The 15,475-nt window shown below is 44.6% G+C and overlaps 1 protein-coding gene across 8 annotated transcripts in view; it reads right to left on the bottom strand.

Moving 5' to 3' along the window:
* The window catches only part of sema4d (sema domain, immunoglobulin domain (Ig), transmembrane domain (TM) and short cytoplasmic domain, (semaphorin) 4D), a 66,984-nt gene that overhangs the window by 16,343 nt on the left and 35,166 nt on the right, over positions 1-15,475 (bottom strand). For 6 of the 8 annotated variants that reach the window (XM_047162056.2, XM_017492707.3, XM_017492713.3 and 3 more), the window contains 12 exons: positions 9,795-9,928; positions 5,922-6,067; positions 4,756-4,818; positions 4,563-4,661; positions 2,576-2,669; positions 2,369-2,485; positions 1,851-2,002; positions 1,526-1,701; positions 1,159-1,315; positions 833-1,055; positions 594-709; positions 120-295 (listed from right to left, as the gene is read on the bottom strand). In XM_047162056.2, the coding sequence (XP_047018012.1) occupies positions 120-295; positions 594-709; positions 833-1,055; positions 1,159-1,315; positions 1,526-1,701; positions 1,851-2,002; positions 2,369-2,485; positions 2,576-2,669; positions 4,563-4,661; positions 4,756-4,818; positions 5,922-6,067; positions 9,795-9,928 (1,653 nt within the window). Of the gene's footprint in view, positions 1-119; positions 296-593; positions 710-832; positions 1,056-1,158; positions 1,316-1,525; positions 1,702-1,850; positions 2,003-2,368; positions 2,486-2,575; positions 2,670-4,562; positions 4,662-4,755; positions 4,819-5,921; positions 6,068-9,794; positions 9,929-10,019; positions 10,448-13,763; positions 14,378-15,475 lie in introns of those variants that run through there. The other 2 variants (XM_017492715.3, XM_017492716.3) reach the window with 2 other exon arrangements.

Here is a 15,475-nt window from a genome sequence, read left to right on the forward strand (position 1 = left end):
TTACGTTTTCTTCATGACCGTGACTTCCTAATAAGGAGTAATAAGAAATCTTCTGTCAAACCCGAGATACGACAGTCTGGGTTTTTCATCACCACATGATGTTCAGGTGAGTAACTAACCGGTTCTGTCCATTATTCTGCTTCTGGAAAATGTTAATACAGGATGCAGTGTGTGTGTCCCAGGCACAGTATGGGTCGCGGGCAAGAATGCAGTCCATGCAGGTCACGTATTTGCCGCAGAACGCAGTGGGAGACTGGACCACTCCGGAGTCCGAACCCGCGTACAGGAAGCTGCCCTGTAGAGAACAAAGTAGTGAGTTATTGTGCGAGTTTGTGAAAGAAAGGCAGTGTTTTTCACACAAATAAATGTACATTACAGGTCAAAAGCTTAGACACACTCGTTCTTTATACACCTTCAGATCAAAAGGTTTTTAAGATCATGAGAAACATTTCAGTCAAGTGTCCACAAACTTTTGACCAGTACTATATATATTAAAATGTTACGTAAAAGTAGTGTTACCGTAATCGAGTACTCAAGAACTAATATGAGCGCTAATAAACTGCGTAGCGCTTTATGGTAAACCTTGCCCGTACCTCTCTTGTGGAGAGCAGCAGGGTTTTGATTGGCTGTGGGTTTTTTAGCAGCTCGACCTCTTCGATTATGTGTGAGCCTCCTTCATACACCACGGACTTGTGCAGAAAGCCTTTATCTGATAAACATAGAGTCATCGTGACAAATTTAAAAGCAAGAATCTGAATAATCAAATAAAAACCATCATCGATTGTCATAACATGACATACGGATTCTAGACTCTGACATCTCACACACTCACCGGTGGTAGTGAAGAGGACATCGTAGACATTGTTGTCCAGGGCGGTGACTCTCTCCACGACGATCTGCGTATAGTTGATGCCCTTGGCGGTGAGGCGCGGCCCGTGGCCGATGGGCAGCACGGGGTCGGCCATGAGCGGGTGGTCCTTCACAAACTGCAGCGTCTTATCAGGCAGCAGAAGGGAGTTGGTGATGTTCTGCCCGCGGTTCTGGTTGGTAATGCACTGTAGAACACAAACAAGGAGAACGTGTTTCGTGAACACGACAATATAAAGCTGCGATCATATCACAGACCCCTGCGATGGAGCCGTATACGGGTATACGCACCGCTCCGGGTCTGGGAGACGGGGTGACGCCATTGTATTGGACCCACTTGGTGTGAGACTGCTCCACCGTAGCCTTCTGCATGTACTTCCCCTTGGAGAACACCTCGTCCACTGACGTCATATTATACGCGCACACGGCAGAGAGGCCCACATTCCCCCTAAAAGAGAATTAGCTGCGTATGAAAATCACGCCTCACTTCCTCATTCCACACAACGTGCTGCTGCCCTGTGACAGATGACTAAGGCGATGCGGTATGAGCAAAGTGTGCCATGAATGCGTAACAGGTATTCAAAACAGGAAACAGGGAAAGAAAAAAAGAAGCGGATTAGTATTTCAATCACGCATTCACACGCGTGTGAGCGCTCACCACTGGGAGGTGAAGACGCCGTAGATGACCGTTTCTCTCCAGTCAGGCGTTTTAACCACGAACACGTCGCGGACGACGTTGAAGACGAAATTGAGCTCGGGCATGGAGCACACCAACTTGGCCTTCAGGAAGGACGTCCACTTCTTCTGCAGAGTTCTCTGACCACCCAAATCCCCCTGAGGTTTGACAGGAAGAGTCTTAATTAGCATAAAACGGTTTTGAAAAGTGCCGAGGTTTTACAAGATTTTAGTTTATAATTAGTAAAGGAAGGAACGTTTCTAATAAACTACGGTACAAGATGGCAGTGCGAGTACGTCGAGCTCACCTTGCACACACGGGCTATACGGGGAATCAGCAGCTTGCCGAAGAACTCGTACTCCACGGAGACCTCTGTGAAGAAGTAGTAAATCTTATCGTCGTCTCCGTCCGGACTGTCGCTTCCCTCCCGGATCACGTCTGCAAACACGAAGCTGGGCTCTGCATACGGGACACGCAGCCAAAAAGTGGGGGTTAGAGACACCCATTAATGCTCCATTGACTAAATTTAGGAATAAAACACTCAGAGTCATGCTGTTATAGGAAAATAAATCAACAACATGGTGGGCTGATGAGGTGATGGTGGGAAGTGCCGAAAAGCGAGCACTCGACAGCGCTGTGGTGTGTTCATGATAAACAAACAAATCCTTTAATGGTAAAACATGGCCATCATGACCACAGGTAAAACTTTCTGGGCTGTAGTATAGTTCTAGGAACTTTTTTTGGTTCTTCTTTCACACTAAACGCCCGACTCCGGGGCAGGAATTAATGATGGTGTAATATGCAAAGTGAGATCTGGGAGCGTACCGTTGAGCCAGGATGTGGAGTACTCCGTACGCAGAAGGCTCTGAGGCCGCGAGAATCTGGAGATGATCGGCTCGCTGCCCAGGAAGTTGTACGCCGTCCCGGAGTACAGCTCGCCGTCTGGACGACGAACACACGCGGCGTTAGGATGACACCACGGACAGTCGGACATAAAGAGTAGCGTGTAAGAAGGACCAATCGCTCACTCACCGACCATGACCGTGGTAAAACTCTGGGTAGGGTCGAACGAACACTTCCCTCTGCCGTCATCCTGCTTTCCCATCAGTGTGAAGTCCTTTAAAGACTAGGACGTAAGAGAAGAGCACACGTGAGAAAGAGAAGATTTTGCGTTAATACACTGATGTTTCTGGAAACCCAGTTACTCGACCGAAAATTCGTTTTCCCACAAATGTGACCACGGAAACCACAAATGTATTTCACCAACTGTTAACTGTTCAGGAAAATGAACAAGAAGCACATGTCTAAACCGCCGAGTACAAACGAGCTGAGAAACAGCCAGTCACACGTTTCACACAGCCCTCTCGCCCGCACTTCCTTCTGGAAGGTTCTCACACTCTGTCCCAGAGATGCACAACAGCACACTGGACTGATAAACAAATACAAAAACAAACACGGCACAGATAACACCGTCAGCCTCACCCCGTCTCTCTCTGGCTCTGCGGCCCACAGAACGTCTCGTGTCTCTCCCGAGTTAATCTTAAACCGCTCGGGTTTTTGCCTTCTGCTGTCACACAAGAGTGTGTTTTGGAACAAATGAAACCAGACCCAGTTTTCAGGTGGAGAAACACCCCAGGCCACGTTCTTTCCTCGGTTCCCTACACCTCATGAGCTTGTGCAGCTGTTTATTCCTGAAGCAATCGTTCTATAATCGATTAAATGAGTCATTTTTCTTCTGTTCAAGCTCCTTAAAACATCCCTTCTTTGTCTTGGTTTTTTAAGTTAAAAGTTTATAAAACCCTGTATAAAAGCTTGCACATTCTTTCTTGCTCTCAACATTTTGGTAGCGAAACACACAAATGCCGAATAAGAAGTTTTCCCCCCGTATTATCCCCTGCATATTTCCACAGGAACTTTAAATGGTTACTGGAACGTACAATATAGCCCAGAAATCAAAAATCAGCCCTTGTTTGTTTGAGCGCTTAACAAGTCATGCTTGTGAATTTGAGTTTTATTAGTAAACCTTAATAACATTTAATCTAGAACCCTAAAATAAATAAATAAATAAATATTTTATATATATATATATATATATATATATATATATATATATATATATATATATATATATATATATAAAATCTAGGACCAAACCCATAGTGCTTTCCGACAGACATGGAGCCTTAGCTGGTGCCAAATGGAACTGTTCTGGCAACTACACATTCAGAATAAAGAGCTACAAACAATTAAAGAACTTATTTGTCATCTTGCATGTTATCACCATCTCGGGAAATGGATTTGTTCGGCGTGTTCATGATAAAAATAAATAAATAAATAAACAATCCTTTGACGGTGAAACATGGCCATCATGACCACAGGTAAAACTTTCTGGGCTGTAGTATAGTTCTAGGAACCTTTTTTGGTCCCTCTTTCACAGAAAAGGTCAGACTTCGGGGCAGGAATTAAAAAGGTTCTTAGGTTAGCAGTTCTAGAACCTGAACATGGCAAATCTAGAGCCCATGGTGATTTAATATAATATAATATATATATATATTCTTTAAGTCTCTACTGGTGCCAAATTGAACCAAGTTTGAGGATTGGGTTGGGGGGCTGTCACTCCAGGAAAAGTAACTAAAGTTTTTACAAGTCTGCCATTGAAAATAACAATAAAAATAAAAAATAACACCAAAATTTGCAGCATTGACGTAAATAAGAGCGACACTGCACATGTTAAGCAGCTACACATTCAGAATAAAAAGCTAAAAGCAATTCGAGCACTTGTCTGTCGTCTTGCATGTCGTCACTATCCAGGGAAACAGATGCGTAGGTGATAAAGGGTTGTTTTTTTTTAAACAGTAAAAACAGGTTTTCATGATCAAAAGTTATCGTGTTTATTCGTTGCATTATGAAATCCCCACATCTGATTAATCTCACAATGGTAGAACTGGTAGAAAAGCTAGCAGAGCTCTAGACCTTGCAGAAATCGCATGCTGAGAGTACAGCACAGAGATGTACACACCAGGTAATCACAGAGCGGCTGAAACGCATGGGTTCCACACACATACAGGTGCTCTTCATCCAACACCTGAAGAACCCGGATGTAGTTTTTACAGTCCGTCTGAAACAAACAAAAAGAAGTCTAGTTTGGGGAAAACAAAACAAAACCCAACGACACTTATTCCAAAGTGTTTATTATTATTTTAAACTCATACCTCTTTAGATTTCCCTTTTAAGGTGCACATTCTCATATCACGATCTGGAACCTTCCACAGCACCTTAAAACCATAAAAAGAGCTTTCAGTTCAGTGGGGGAAACATCATGTACGCTACACACTCTCATAGACATGTGCACTCCTTAATCACGCTATTAACGTTGTGTGGGAGTTTTCACCGCATTCTGCGACAGCACACGTACACACACGGCGGCGCTTAACCGTTTAACGGCAAAAAAGAGAGCACGGCTGCGTCTGAAACCACGTACTTACCTGCTATATAGTAGGAAAAACACACGTATTTCTATATACTATATAGTAGGTAAGTACGCGGTTTGGGACGCGGCTCACGGCTTCAAGCAGTCGCGTCTTTGCACGTACAGCGCGACAAATAATTAACCGCATTTGAAGCTTTCGTAAAATTCAAAACACCCAAAACCGGATACGGTACCATAGCGAACACGAACTGTGCGTTTGTACGTGAAATTCTGGAGGGAACGTCGGACGGCGTGGCGTGGGGACGTAATGACGTGTGCCCTTAATCGATCTACGTTCTGTAACATGTAAAACGGGAACGTTAAAGGAATATTCTAAAAGCAACTCATGTAAACACCATCGTTATATTCTTTTATTCAGAATAAGGTCAATAATTAGATTATCGCTGTGCATGTAAACGTGGTCAGTCAGGCGTAAAGCTGTAACTAACTTTTCCTTTTCACAAGTTTGCACTTTTCCGTTTCGGGAGTCGCTAGTCAGGAAATGACCGCGTGGGAACAGGAACTAACTTGTAACAAACAAACCTGTGTGTTGTTTCTCAATAAATTCATTCTTATTTACCTTATTTAACCTGCTGTGGTATAAGAGGAATAAAACATTCAGGATGCGTGGTTACTGGAACGTAATTAGAACGTACTGGAGGTCGGGGTTCATCACACCATTCCTTGGTTGATTATTTTCCTACAGCGGCATGCCAGGAAGTGTTCTACTCTTTATTTAACCTCCTGTGGACCTGTATTATAACCGAGTCCGAGTAAACGGGTATCCGACGTCTTTTAGTAAAAAGAACCTGTGGTAAACGCACACGCATGTACAGATACAGATCAGCTGTAACTGCATGTACAGATACAGAACCCGCTGTAGTGATCTTTCACACCCAAGAACCTCACCTGGTTATTTTTGACGGACACGTCATTGAGGTCGAGCTGAAAGACGGCCTCTCTGGCGCCGACGTACAGCGCACCTCGCTCCTCACTCAGCAACAGAGTGGAGTAGTTAAACACGCCCGGCTCGGAGAACTCCACCAAGCTCACGTCTGGATAAACACACACACACACACACACAGAGCAGGAAAGGAGGCAGGTTAAAAGTCAGATAAGCATCAGTTTCTTGGGGGGAAAAAAAAAGAAAAGAAAAGAAACTAAACAAGCATTAAAAAAAGAAGGATAAAAGCGTCACACGTCTTCATCTGTCGCGAGTCTGCACTCGATTTCTGTTCTGCTCTGAACGCACGTCCTTTAATTTGCACTGACGTGAGTGCAACATTATCCCGTATAAAAAGACACCAAATGACACAGTGTGCTTCTCCCGGAGTCGAGTGCTTCACCGTTCACGTGAAATTCTTTATGATCTCGGGCACGGGCGGACGCGAGGACGCCGGGGAGACGCAAGCTGTGTGTGGAGAGATGATCGAGAAAAGAGCAAAAGGTGTGTGGGTGGTTTACATGTCACTGGAAGCTTTTAACTCATCTGCACACCCTGCAGTGTGTGTGTGTGTGTGTGCGCGTGTGTGTGTGTGCGCGCATGCATGATTTTCAGGTTGTTTGTCGTTGTGGCAATGCCACACATACACCAAAGGGTACAACTTACAGTGGTGTGTATCTTTCTCACGCACACACGCTCAACTCATACCACTTCCTGACGTATAGAAAAAACTGAACAGCGTCTAGAAAGGGGGTTTTAAAACCATCAACACGCTGTGTGTGTGTGTGTGTGTGTGTGTGTGTGTTAAAGAAGAGAGAGTGTGAAGTATGAAGTAAAATAATTCACCAGCAGAATGTCTACTTTTACTCTGATAAACTGATAAGGTGCTAGCATTAGGACCACCAGCGTTACACACACACACCTCACACTGACCCATATACACACACACACACACCTCACAGTGACCCCCCCACACACACACACCTCACACTGACCCATACACACACCTCACACTGACCCATACACACACACACACACACTGACCCATACACACACACACACCTCACACTGACCCATATACACACACACACCTCACAGTGACCCCCCCCCCCACACACACCTCACACTGACCCATACACACACCTCACACTGACCCATACACACACACACTGACCCATACACACACACACACACACCTCACACTGACCCACACACACACACCTCACACTGACCCATACACACACACGCACCTCACAGTGACCCACACACACACACACCTCACACTGACCCATACACACACACACACCTCACACTGACCCATACACACACACCTCACACTGACCCATACACACACACACACACACACACACACCTCACACTGACCCATACACACACACGCACCTCACAGTGACCCACACACACACACACCTCACACTGACCCATACACACACACACACCTCACACTGACCCATACACACACACCTCACAGTGACACACACACACCTCACAGTGACCCACACACACACACACACCTCACAGTGACCCATACACACACACCTCACACTGACCCATACACACACACACACACACCTCACAGTGACCCATACACACCTCACAGTGACCCATACACACACACACACCTCACAGTGACCGATACACACACACACCACAGTGACCCATACACACACACACCTCACACTGACCCATACACACACACTGCACACTGACCCATACACACACACCTCACACTGACCCATACACACACACTGCACACTGACCCATACACACACACCTCACACTGACCCATACACACACACCTCACACTGACCCATACACACACACACCTCACACTGACCCATACACACACACCTCACACTGACCCATACACACACACTGCACACTGACCCATACACACACACCTCACACTGACCCATACACACACACTGCACACTGACCCACACACACACACACCTCACACTGACCCATACACACACACTGCACACTGACCCATACACACACACCAGAAATGAGGTTTTCATGTTTTGTTTCAATATTACAGTAACTATGAAACAGAGAATTATGCTCTGTACATGTCTAATACTCTCTCTCTCTCACACACACACACTCCCTGCCTCTCTCTCTCTCTCTCACACACACTCCCTGCCCCTCTCTCTCTCTCTCTCTCTCACACACACACTCCCTGCCCCTCTCTCTCTCTCACACACACTCCCTGCCCCTCTCTCTCTCTCACACACACACACACTCCCTGCCTCTCTCTCTCTCACACACACACACACACACACACACTCCCTGCCTCTCTCTCTCTCTCTCACACACACTCCCTGCCCCTCTCTCTCTCTCACACACACACACACACACACACACACACACTCCCTGCCTCTCTCTCTCTCACACACACACACACACACTCCCTGCCTCTCTCTCTCTCTCTCTCTCTCTCACACACACACACTCCCTGCCTCTCTCTCTCTCACACACACACTCCCTCTCTCTCCCTCTCTCACACACTCCCCACCTCCCTCCCTCCCCCCAGGCCTCTTGGTTTCTTGTCAATTTGTTGACAGGTTGTTAAAAAAAGAACTTCAATGAACACCTGTGCCTGTGTGTGCGCGTGTGTGTGTGTGTGTGTATGTGGTGAAAGATGCAGTATATCATGTATTGTGTAGAGGAGTTTCGCATGCATATTAACACAAACGGATGTAAAGGTGCATTTCTGTTGTATCCAATTTGCGCCTGAAAATAATATTTCACCATTTTATATTTATTTAAAAAGAAAGTGTAAACTTAAGAATGTCCTTCTCTCAAAAAGTTTAAACGATAGCTGAAGCATCTTCTAATCATCTTCTTCTTCTTATTATTATTATTTAACCAAAGACCAAATGCTTATATTACAGAGATCATTTCTCTTCAGAAACGCTGAAAACGTTCTCTTTTTTTCAGCGATGTGTAAGATTTTGGTACAAGCAACTGAGAATTTAGTGAATTCGGTTATTTCGTTCATAAAAGGGGAAAGAAAAAAAAAAAAAAAAATTTAATTGTTGTCATGGTGAAGTTTTCCTTTAGGAATGAGTCTCCAGTGCGAGCATTATATAACGGTTCATTTTTCACCACAGAAGTGTCTTTGGGGTCGTCCGAGTTCGTCGAGAGATAGAAAAATGAGAGACTGGTCAGGGAGGGACTGTTTACAGCTGCTGTAACGTACGCGGAACTTCATTCATGTAGCTACAAACGAATTACTTCTTGTTCTTGGATGAATACAGAACTGTAACGGTTGGCAAATTTCTGTGGCGTAGGCGGAATGAAATACTTTGGAGCGTGCCGTTATAGGAAAACAATCAGCTTTCAGGGTGGTAGCGGCGTCTCCGCTTCATAACACCACCCTATTTATTATCTTTCACTGCACCTATTATCATCTACTTGAGAAAATAACCGTGTTTATTTTCCAGAAAGGCATCTTTACTCATGTATGACTATCAGGTACTTCACACAACTCTGACTAAACCTTTCTGGAGAGTTTATAAATAGGGAAGTGTCAGGATTACTTTCAGAAAGCACCAGTACTTTACATTAAACCAAACCAAACCAAACAAACCTTTAAACACTTGTTACACGATGCTTCGAGTCTTATCCACGGAGACGAACACAAAACTTTAATATAGACTACACACAGATATCACTGTGGTTTAAAAAGAACAAAAAAACAGCAAATGGAAACTTGTAGTTTTATTGCGTTTGCTCTTTAAACCCTGCGGTCTACGCCAGACTCAAACACAATAAAACCGGGGAAATTTCCGAGGTCTAATTAGAAGCGATTGTACCTTCACGTCTCCACGAAGTCCTGGGAACGCTGGATGGCCCGTGAGCGGAAACTTCCAGAAGCAATCCCAGGAAAACTCCCAGCACGCTGAGAGCCATGTTAGACTCTGGGATCTTGGGTAGCGTGAGGTTACCTCTGTGAAAGACAGATCGACATTTCTGATAAGCAAAGAGAGAGAAAGAGTAAAGGAGAGAGAGAGAGTGAGAGAGACAGAGAGATGACCTACGCAGTACAGTCAGTGTCTGAGACAAAGAGAGACTCATCACGCTGCTCACATGCTTAAAAACTAAACAAAAAAACCCCCACTACTTCCTCTGTGGCAGCTTTACCCACATGAACATGCAAAAGATGTGAAACAAAAACAAAACAACAAAAACTGTACACAATTAATCGCTACAAGAGGAACAATATCTAGCATTGTTTACTAAACAGCAAAAACACAATGTCTGTGTTCGTTAGGCTAGTTCACACACAGACACTACAGATTATTTAAAATTGCAGAGCTGATGGTTGGCTTAAAATTCATGTCACTGCCTGCAATACCAATCTTTACCTGCAGGGGTCTCAACACACACTAAGTCTGCCTACAGGTAAAGCCATCACCACCACCAAAGCAGAGCAAGATATAAAGACTACGTGTTTTGTTTTTTTCAGTTCAGAGAGCATTAAATAAATATTTATTTCATTTTATAACATGTTCAAGAAAAAAAAATATATAATACATTATACATAATATTTATGTGGTAGGTTTAGGACCGCTCAGACTCCAGTCCTGGAGAGTGCAATGCAGTCTATTGCTTTGATAAACCTGTTTAAGTCAATAACGTAACAATTATATACCTGTTAATACATGGGCTGTCTCAAATCTAGCCTGTGCACTTCAGTTCTAGATCAAACTCCGTAGTTCTCGGGCATGTGTGTTAGAGCATACTCCATGGTTCTGGAGCACACCCCATAGTTCTAGAGCGTAAATCTAGATGATAATCCATAGTTTTAGAAGACAGTCCATGGTTATGTTGCATTGTCAATATTTCTAGGCCATATGCAAAATCCTATACCCCACACATATACACACACACACACCATACTTCACTCCATATCTCCAGACCAGACTACACGGTGGCTCAACAGTTAAGGCTCTGGCTTACTGATCAGAAGGTCAGGGGGCTGCCACTTTTGGGCCCTTGAGCAAGGCCCTTAACCCTCTCTGCTGTAGAGGCACTGTATCATGGCTGACCCTGCGCTCTGACCCCAGCTCCCTAAGAAGCTGGGATATGCGGAAAAATGAATTTCCACTGTGCTGTACTGTAAAGTGACAAATAAAGGCTTCTAACTCAATCCCTCTAGACTATACTTATACTAATACCATACAATCTCCTTAAACCATACTCTTTATATCTATTCCAGGCATCTGCAAAACGTTCAAATATTTAGAATGTTTCGTTTACATGACACGTTTTGGTTAGATTTGCCATTAGGTTTCAGCTTCTGATTGTTTTCAGAGGATTCTTTTACAGGCCTATTGTTAATGAGTTATTAAGGGTTGGATTAAACCTATTTGACCTGTCTAGCAGCCTAATAGCTCTAAGAACTCATTAATAAATATAACAACTCTGATATTTTTGGGATGTGACTTCCGGCAGAGTAACAAGACCCTAGCCCTGTCTATCTACTCGATGGTGAAAAGAGGATGGGTTCCTTATCTGAGGCCGGTTCCTCTCAAGGTTTCTTCCTCATGCTGTTTCGGGGTGTTTTCTTGCCAAGCTACTTTGTGACAAAAGTCTATTGTTACAAGTGCTATTGAATTGAATATGCACATAACTACAGGGTTTTTGTGAATGAAACAAACAACTGAACAGCCCTCAGTATCACAGCTCATTGACCTGCACTTGAACAACCTCCGCTGAAACATATTGTTCGCTGTTAACTTTGTCCGACCTTGTGCTTCCTCCGAGACACACGAAGCCACGGCATTTTGAACGCGCTTGGAGGAAATCACTAACGAGAAACGAGAAGACATAGAAGCACAAACACAGCGTCTCTGCCATCAAAAATTCTCATTTGCGCTAAAGCCTTGAGCTTCCCGATACACGGAAGATAAATACCTAGCAACGGTATGCCTTCCTGGGCTGAGTCGGAGCAGCTGAGCAGCCGGTCGTTCCAAAACATTATCGTTTACACTCCGTGCAGCTCGAACGGCCTGGCCTCGGGCCGACACGGGGGGTTCAAACAGAAGTCAGGACACATGCGAGGCCAAAATTAGCACCGAGGATGATAAAGCACTCTCACGACTTATTGTCAGGTTTGCCGGAGCCAGCTCCGTCAGCTGACGGTGTTCTCACGTACGTTGAATATTTCAGGAAAATCTGCCGGCATTTAGCGAGTCACCGAATATTTCTCGAGAGCACGTAGACGTTCCATCGTGCAGTCATTTCAGGCCCCGCCCACACGTATACGGATAGATCCAAAAACACAGCGTTTTCTCTGCGCTTTGGCATCCCGTCCACAGTTTGGAGTCTGAAGCTGTCTGAAAACACCCCCGTAACGTGGAGACATTTTTAAAGCACCATTTTCCCTGTTTTTGAAAACAATGACATCACAGCATGAACCTGCGCATGCCTGTTTTGGGTTTTGCGAAAGTTATAAATGTACTAGGACTCGATTGATCGTGGCTGCTCTGTAATTTCATTCATTTTAGTTACATTTAGATGGGGGGGGGGGGGGGGGTTGGGGGGGGTTGGGTGATACACGAATGGAGATTTTGGATAAGCCCTGAGTAAACTAAAAGCTTTTGGGACAACGTCCAATCAGAGATTGTTGTTGCTGGAGACTGCGTTTCCGGATTTTCCCTTATCTGTGTCCCAGTATGCACGTCCATGTCCTTAACGTTATTCTTCTACTGGGCTTGCATGCACACGCGAGTGTTTTCAAAAATCACATGTACGTTTCAGTGCGGTTTAAGACATTTTCTGGGGGGGGAAAAAAAAAAAAATCTGATCTAATCCAAATGCGTTTCCACCCTGCTGCTGCTCGTGAAAGGATGGGGTTACAGCAGGTTCTCCAGAGGCATCCAAGGCCTAACAGAGCTCAGATGACTGTGAGAGCAGGGCTGTGGTTAAAGCAGGGTGTGCTCACACACCAAACACAGGCCTGCCATTCTTCACGCTCGCAGCCGAAAGATTACAACTCCCGAGATTAAAACTCTCACGACCACGGCTTCGATTCATCCGCTGCGACATGTTACTCGGCAGATTTATGAAATGAATAATAAAGGTGGAGACATTTCTACGATGCACATCACAAGCTTCCTAAGAAACCGTGTTTTGCGTTTAAAAAGTAGCCGATTTCATCTTTAATTAAACGTCTGCGCGATAGAAATTATTTCACGAAAGAATAATTTTTTGGGAATATTCCAAATCAATTCCAACAGCTTCGGATTCAATGCAGTATCGATCTGTTTAATATAATCAAAGTGTTATGAAAACGTGGCTAACGAACTGGAAAACCGACGAAGAACGAAAGGAAAAAAAAAAAAAACCAAGACGAGTCCGAATGCCGTGTTTACCTCGACTTTACTCTCGGCGTATCCTCGCTCGTCACTGCTATAACGTTACGTAATCGGGTAGGCTTAAGAAAGCACGTACGGGCACGAGAAGCTATAACTCCGTCGGGAGAGTGCGCCGTATTTCAATCCGACTTCGACGTGACATCCTTATTAAAACAAAACAGAGCCGACATGTTCTGAAGCGGGAAGAGTTTTGGCAGCCGGTCAAAAAAAACCCACAAAGCAGTGTCACGCCATTAATAAAAAAAAAACAACAACCCAACAACACTAGTTTAAAACAAAACAAAAAACAGTGCTAATCCAGCACTTGTAATACGACCGCAAGTTTAAGCACCTGAAGAGTCTTTCCCTGAAGTGACTCGGGCGCGTCTGTACGTCTTATCCGAGAAAAAGTAAGTGCCCTACCTCCATGCTGGTCTCTTCTCTTTCGACTCGCTTTTACGTGTGACAGAGCGAGAACGCAGGCGCTCGGTTAAAAGTCTCACCAAAGAAGAGCTTATCAGTGGTTATGGACAACCCGGTCTTTACAGAGTCAGCATTCCACTCGATCGGGGAAACCTGAGAACTCCAGACTTAAAAGGTGGAAAAGCTGGGTTCTTAACCTGAGAGTAGGCAGTGTGCAAAATAATAACAGTAATATGAGAACTTGAAGCCGTATCTGAGGGACATCACGATGCCTTGAGGGCTTTTTAAAGCAGTAAAACAATGAATATATTCTGGAAGTTGATATGAAGAAAACAAAGCAGATTGTGTGCGTGTGCGCTTCAGTCCGAGCCTCGTGAATATCCCATCGCGTGTCGGAGAGGAAGGGACGGCATTAAGATCTTGTCGAGCAGGTTTTCAGGCTTTTACGGTTCGTTGAAAGGATTTCTGCGGGTCTGAAGAGATGAGCGCGCCGACCGTGTTTGCGCAGAAATACCAAAGGGAAGATTTCCTGCTCATTTCTAGGCGATAAGCGTCGCACGAAAACCCCACGCGCCAAAGCCTTCCGCGCTTCATGAAAGTGTCTGGAGTGGAGAAATACGATCTCGGGCGAGTTCAGGGTTCGAGATAACAAATGTGTTGTGCATGAAAAGGCTTTAATAGTTCGCAGCGTAGGTGTTCCATGCGGTGTAACGCCGCATTCTGCGTGCGGAACAAAAGCACAAAGAACCTCGAGCGCAAACATCTGTACGCGCATCAAAGACCAGACAAAGACAAGCAAGGGAAGAAAGAAAAGACCTGCCGAATGAATGCCTGACTGGAATTCCGCCCAAAGAAAGACGAGTGCGTTGGCATGGACGCCTGTTGCCGTGGCAACAAATTCGTCAGCTCATCATGTCGGCACGGCGGTACCACAGGTAAGACTTATTGACATGCTGGATGGAATCGCCTGGAGCGGAGTAGCACTTCAAAAGCACGTCACGAGGCTTCTTCAGTCATATCCTTTTTCGTTTTCACCTCGTCTATACTTCAGGGGAAAGTCCAGAATTCTCCGAGCGAAAGCTTAAAGCTTACGGAAAACTAAAAAATTTTTTAAAAAACTTAAAAAAACTTAAAAAAAAAAAAAAAAAAAAAAAAGCCTCGAGGGGAGAAATCTTTTTCTAAAAGTTACCCAACCCTTTTACTTTTACTCTCAGGCCTTCCCTTTCGGATTTACTCCATCGTCTTCCTCCGAGACCTCAGCGTCCATCGAGGTCCAGTGCCAGGATTGCTTAGCATGGAAAGTTTTAATACAAGGACGTCCTGTCCGAGTCCGACAAACGAGACACTAAATAAAAGTTGAGCACATCCAAACCTCGTAGCGACATTAGCACCGACCATCACATAACCAGACAGACAGCGAACTTGGAAATAACTGATCACTGATCCCGGTACTAACGAATTTATCCATTAACGCCTTCAGACGTCCCAAACAAATTAGAGTATATATATTTTTTAATTAATTTAACAAACCCTACCGACATGTCGTTCACTCACATCCATTCTCTTGCTACGAGTTACAACAACGTGACACCACGTGTCAAAAGTACCACGTTAGAGAAACGTTTACGGCATGTATTCGCTTTGATTGCGTAATTGACATACCGACTTCAACACCTGGCATAAATCGCAATATAATGCCAACGCATAAACTC

The sequence above is a fragment of the Ictalurus punctatus genome, chromosome 18 (genome assembly GCF_001660625.3).
Source record: "Ictalurus punctatus breed USDA103 chromosome 18, Coco_2.0, whole genome shotgun sequence".
In the NCBI taxonomy this organism is placed as follows: Eukaryota; Metazoa; Chordata; class Actinopteri; order Siluriformes; family Ictaluridae; genus Ictalurus; species Ictalurus punctatus.